The sequence below is a fragment of the Myotis davidii genome, unplaced genomic scaffold (assembly GCF_000327345.1).
Source record: "Myotis davidii unplaced genomic scaffold, ASM32734v1 scaffold1577, whole genome shotgun sequence".
Taxonomy (NCBI): domain Eukaryota; kingdom Metazoa; phylum Chordata; class Mammalia; order Chiroptera; family Vespertilionidae; genus Myotis; species Myotis davidii.
The window spans coordinates 470,779-476,685 of NW_006288857.1; the positions used below are offsets into that span (position 1 = coordinate 470,779).

Genomic DNA, 5,907 nt, shown 5'->3' on the forward strand with positions numbered 1-5,907 from the left:
TCACCCTCTCTCCCTGCAGGGGGCCATCGTGGCTGTGACTGGGGACGGCGTGAACGACTCCCCCGCGCTGAAGAAGGCCGACATCGGGGTGGCCATGGGCATCGCTGGCTCTGACGTCTCCAAGCAGGCGGCGGACATGATTCTGCTGGATGACAACTTTGCCTCCATCGTCACGGGTGTGGAGGAGGGTGAGTGGCTGGTGGCCCTGGACACGGGGTCCCTGTATGAGGCTGGGGAAGGGGAAGGGCCTAGGCCAGGGACGCATGGCAAGGAGACCCCGGAACCCCACTGTGACCAAGGAGCCCGGGCTTCTCCTTTCAGTCTCCCGCCCCCCGGGGTTGGGGCTTCCTGGGGGCAGGACCGAGAGGATGCCCTCCTGGGTCCCGGCGTTGCCCAGTGCAGGCCCAGGCTGGTGAGAAGATTCAGAAGCATTTTTAAACCCTTGTAAGTGCAACCACGGGAGCAGAGGGTCCCGCAGGAGCCCTCACCCATCGGGGTCAGGGCCCTGGAAGCCGCCTAGGACCACATGGGCAGTGCCAGAGAGGGAGCTGTAGGCAGAGGAAGCTGAGTGTGTGAGACAGGGGCCCTAGGAGCCCAGGCCACACAGCCCGGGCCCCACCTCCTGACGGGTCTTGATACAGCCACCTATGGGGCTTGTTCTCCTTTTTAAAAAATGATTTTTATAAGGAGAGGAAGGGAGAGGAAGGGAGAGGGAGAAACATCAGTGTGAGGGCAACATCGATTGACTGCCTCCTGCACACCCCCTACTGGGGATCAAGCGGGCAAACCAGCAACCTTTCGGTGCCCGGAGGACACTCAGCCAACTGAGCCACACAGGCCAGGCTGGGGCTTGTTCACGTTTAATTTTATTCTGATCGTCAAAGTAGCTTATGGTAATTATCTAAAATGTAGAGAAGCGTGAAGAAGGAAGTTGGAACTGCCCGGAACCTCACCACCCACAAGTAATCACTGTTCGTGCTGCGGCGTCCTTTCTCCCAGCTTCTCTCCCCCCATCGGAAATGTCCCCTGTGTAAAAAATTATGTGCAAGAGAGAATTCAAACAGGAAAGCTGAGCCTGAAATGACACATTAAATGCCCTTTCCCTTGTCTCCTGCCTCCCAGAGGACCCCATGGCTAACCCTGGCATCTGCATGTATGCAATGCGTGCACACACATGAACACGCGTGCTCACGCCTTCCAGACATTTACTAGGATCCTACTTTACGCATCACGCAGGGTGCTGGAGACACAGCTGTGAGCAGAGCAGGCATGGTCCCTCTGTGGGAGAGACAGCTTTAAGTTCACCAACAAATACATGCATAACTGCACATTGCGATAAGTGCTAAGAAAGAAAGTAGGGTGCTATGACAGATACTAACGGGGTTCCTTCCTCCTTAGAGAGGGAGGGCAAGGCCTCTCTGGAGTGACAAAAGCAGAGTTTAATTTCCATGAGGGGGAGTCCCTGGTATCTCCAAAGCAGAGCGAACAGCAGAGTGAACCCCGCTGTCGCCGACACCCAGCTCGGACAGTTACACTCATGCAGATCTTGTTTCATTTCCCCTCCCCCACTACACACTCTGGATCACGTTCAAGCACATTTAAGTAATTGTTTCATCCATACATGTCTTAGGATGAGATACCGCTAGTTTGTGGAGAGCAGTGCATGCATTAGAGCAGTGGTTCGCAACCTTGGCTGCACATGAGAATCACCTGAGAATCTTTTTAAAATCCTGATTTCTGGGCCCCATCCTCCGGAAATTCTGTTTCTTTGTTATGGGGTGGGGCCACAACATTAGTAACAAAGAAACAGAATTTTCGGAGGATGAGGCCCAGAAATCAGGATTTTAAAAAGATTCCCAGGTGATTCTCATGTGCAGCCACGGTCGAGAACCACTGCATTAGAGGGAAAGGGAATAGCAGGTGTAAACACCTAATCGTCTTGTTGTTACACAAAGGTGATCAAACCATCCATATCTGCCTGCAGCCTGCTTTCCTGTCCCTCCTTTTTTTCTTTCCTTTTCTTTTTTTCTTTTTTCTTTTTTGGTTAATCCTCACCTGAGGATATTTTTCCATTGATTTTTAGGGAGAGTGGATGAGATAGGGGAACACAGAAACATTGATGTGAGAGAAACACATCGATTGGTTGCCTCCTGCACAAGCCCTGACCAGGGCTCCGGGCCAGGGAGGAGCCTACAACCAAGGTACGTGCCCTTGACTGGAATCGAATCTGGGACCCTTTGGTCTGCAGTCCGACGCTCTAGCCACTGAGCCAAACCAGCCAGGGCTCCTGTTCCTTCTTCACGACATATCTTGTTGCTCTTGTCTCTCAGCACATGAGAAATGGTGGAGCGAGGGGCTGGCTGGAGTCGTCTTTAGTTTCTTTGTACTTTGTATACACTGTACTGATTGAATTTTTTAAAATATATTTTTATTGATTTCAGAGAGGAAGAGAGAGGGAGAGAGAGATAAAAATATCAATGATGAGAGAGAATCATTGATCGGCTGCCTCCTGCACACCTCACACTGGGGATCGAGCCTGCATGTGCCTTTGACCAGAATCGAACCTGGGACCCTTCAGTCCGCAGGCCGATGCTCTGCCCACGGAGCCAAACCAGCCAGGGCTATTGGATTATGACATGTACAGTAAGGTGGGCAGCTCAATGACTTTTACACATGTACACATATGTGCAACCTCCAGCCCCCTGAGTTTCATGAGGTCCCTTCAGCCTTTATCCCTGCTCCCAGAAACAACCACTAGCTTGACTCTTGGCTCTATGAATCACTTTCAAATCTTATCTAAATGGAATCGTGCAATATGAAAGCTTTTGTGTGTGGCTTTTTGCACTCAGTGGATCATCTGTGAGATTCATCCATGGAGTTGGGTGTGACCCAGCTTGATCCTTTTCCTGGCTGCGTGGTATTCCACTGTGTGGAGGGGCCGGTGTATTTATCCACTCCCCTGTCGATGGACATGGGGGTCGGTTCTGGCTTTTGCTATCGTGACTAACTCTATGCTGAGCATCCACACTTGCCTTTTGGTGGACAGAAGCACCGATTCCCCTTGGGTAGAAGCCTAGAGCAGGTTGGCTGGGTCAATAGGGAAGGGGAGATTTAACCTTAGAGACTGCCAAACCGTCTTTCAAAGCGGTTGTATTTCAAGAACGGTTTGGACAGGGGTAATGTGGTTGGACGTTTGTGTGGACAGTGGGCAGGTGAGGAGATGGATTAGCAAGGACCCGTGAATTGGGCAGGGAAGGGGCAGAGGGAAGAGGGTGCGATGGTGTGAGCACCTGGGGTCTGAACCTGTCCCTGCCACAGGCCGCCTGATCTTTGACAACCTGAAGAAGTCCATTGCCTACACCCTGACCAGCAACATCCCTGAGATCACACCCTTCCTGCTGTTCATCATGGCCAACATCCCACTGCCTCTGGGCACCATCACCATCCTCTGCATCGACCTGGGCACTGACATGGTGAGCCCACAGCCACGCCCAGGGCCCTGGGGGCAGGGTCCCTCACTCCCCGGCTCACCTGGCCTCTCCCGCCCAGGTCCCTGCCATCTCATTGGCATACGAGGCTGCAGAGAGTGACATCATGAAGAGACAGCCCAGGAACCCGCGCACTGACAAGCTGGTTAATGAGCGGCTCATCAGCATGGCCTACGGGCAGATCGGTGAGGATCGGGGGACCCTGTCTCAACTACGGCTGTGGGCCCAGGACCTAGCGCAGTGCCTGGCCCACTGTGGGCACCCAGAAACCTTGTGCCGGATGAGTGGAGAACAAGTAGGACTTGGTGCTGCAGGTCTGGAAGAAGCGGCTTACAGCTGGGTGGTGGTCACCTCAGTGGGGGACAGGCCTGGAGGGGGGCGCACGCGGGGGGCACATGGGACACTGAGTAGCAGAACAGGGTTGGCCCCAGGCTGCTCCCCCACCTCTGTGATGGGAAGGATGAGACCAGCCTGTGAGCTCTATGAGGGCATTTCTCTCTGCCTCCTCCTCAACCTGCTGCTAGAGGTGATGTGTGCTGAGCCTTAGAGGGGCTGAGCTCCCCGTCACTGGGATGTTCCAGGAAGCAGAGGCTTCCCGGTGGTGATCAGAAGCCGGGGGAGGTCATTCCTGCACGTGGTTAAGACTCAAGCCCAAAGGTCCTCGGGGATGTCCTGGTGTTCAGGGGGCCTCGTCAGGTGGGAGGGGGCCACCAGGTTATCCGTCTGGGGAGCCCTCTCCCCGAGGCTTCTGTCCCAGGCGACCCATCTCAGGCGCTCGCCACCAGACGGGCCTCTGAGAGCCCAGCCCCGGATGCTGTTTAGCAAGAGGACAGGCGACCCACCGTCTGCCAGGTGGGGGCCTCAAGAGGCCCCGAAGTGCGTGGGCTGGCTGCCAGCCCCCTGAGCCTCTCCGCGCCTCCTCGCTCCTCCTCTCAGGGATGATCCAAGCTCTCGGAGGCTTCTTCTCTTACTTCGTGATCCTGGCAGAAAATGGCTTCTTGCCTGGCAACCTGGTGGGCATCCGGTTGAACTGGGATGACCGCACCATCAATGACCTTGAGGACAGCTACGGGCAGCAGTGGGTGAGTGGGGCTGGCCCCACAGCATGGCGGGGGCTCCCAGCCAGCGTCCCCCAGGCAAGCTGCCGTGCTTCCTACGATGGCCCTTCTGTCCCAGAGTCCAGATGCAGACCCTTGCTGGACACACAGGGCCTCCGGAGCCCTGGGCCCAGCCTGTCAGGGCCTGGTGTCTCCGGACCACACACTCTCTGCCCTGCCAGGCGAGACACCTTCGCTGCCTTCTTCCCATCGCTGTCTGTCCCTTCAAAGTTCACTGGTGTCTGTTCCCTCGGAGGCCCATGGGGTCCTCGACCACCTCCCACTCCCCTCGATGCCAGGGATGGTCCCTGGTCCCCAACTGACGACTGGGGTCACCGTTGACCTCTCCTTCCTAGTACATCCCTGACTTCCCATGGGGCATGAGCCTAAGAGGGGAGACCTTTCTGAGGTCCTGAGGGACCCCATCGGGACAGTCCCTGCTTCGCCCGGGGGCAGACAGGGAGCCTGGGGCCGCCGGGCCGCAGCCACACTGACTGTCCTGCACACGGGTCATGGCTCTTGCAGACTTACGAGCAGAGGAAAGTGGTGGAGTTCACGTGCCACACAGCCTTCTTTGTGAGCATTGTGGTCGTCCAGTGGGCCGACCTGATCATCTGCAAGACCCGCAGGAACTCGGTCTTCCAGCAGGGCATGAAGTGAGGGCTGTGCGCGGTTGTCTCCCCTCCCGCTGTTCCCGTTTTTTGCCTCTCAGTTGATCCCTCTCCCTCTCTCTGCATTTCTCTATCTCTGGTGTGTGTGTGTGTGCGCGTGCGTGTGTGTGCGCGCGCGCGTGCGTGGTCCTTGGTTGCTCTCCAGATCTGCTTTATCTTTTCATGCACCTGCCTGCCTGCGTGTCTGTCGCGGTTTCTGCCTTCCTGTCTTTACCTTTCATTGTGGCCATCTGCCCGGATCCCTTTTTGCCTCTCTGCCTCTTTCTGTCTGTCTCCCTGTGTCTCTGTGCTGGCCTCTCTGCCTGCCTTGGGGTGCCTCTGTCTGTGGGTGGGTGAGGGCTGCTGGTCCAGCCCTGCCTGTGCCTCCAGGAACAAGATCCTGATCTTCGGCTTGTTTGAGGAGACGGCCCTCGCTGCCTTCCTGTCCTACTGCCCCGGCATGGATGTGGCCCTTCGCATGTACCCTCTCAAGTGAGTGCCCCTCACACTCCCAGGACTTCCTGCCGCCGGGAGGACCCTACAGGAATCTCCCCAGGGGCCACCTCACAGGCCCCCTCTCTTGGTGTCTCCCAGAACCCCCTTCTCTGGGTCCCCACTGCAGCCCTTGTTCGCAGCCACCAAGCCTCCCCTCCACTGTGGGGTGTCCTCACA

The 5,907-nt window shown here is 56.4% G+C and overlaps 1 protein-coding gene across 1 annotated transcript in view; it reads left to right on the forward strand.

Annotated features, from left to right (window-relative positions):
• Positions 1-5,907, forward strand: part of ATP1A3 (ATPase, Na+/K+ transporting, alpha 3 polypeptide) — a 16,481-nt gene that overhangs the window by 9,496 nt on the left and 1,078 nt on the right. Inside the window, exons 15-20 of the mRNA XM_006761074.2 lie at positions 20-188; positions 3,319-3,473; positions 3,550-3,673; positions 4,425-4,570; positions 5,111-5,241; positions 5,626-5,727. Coding sequence (XP_006761137.1) covers positions 20-188; positions 3,319-3,473; positions 3,550-3,673; positions 4,425-4,570; positions 5,111-5,241; positions 5,626-5,727 — 827 coding nt within the window. The remainder of the gene's footprint in view (positions 1-19; positions 189-3,318; positions 3,474-3,549; positions 3,674-4,424; positions 4,571-5,110; positions 5,242-5,625; positions 5,728-5,907) is intronic.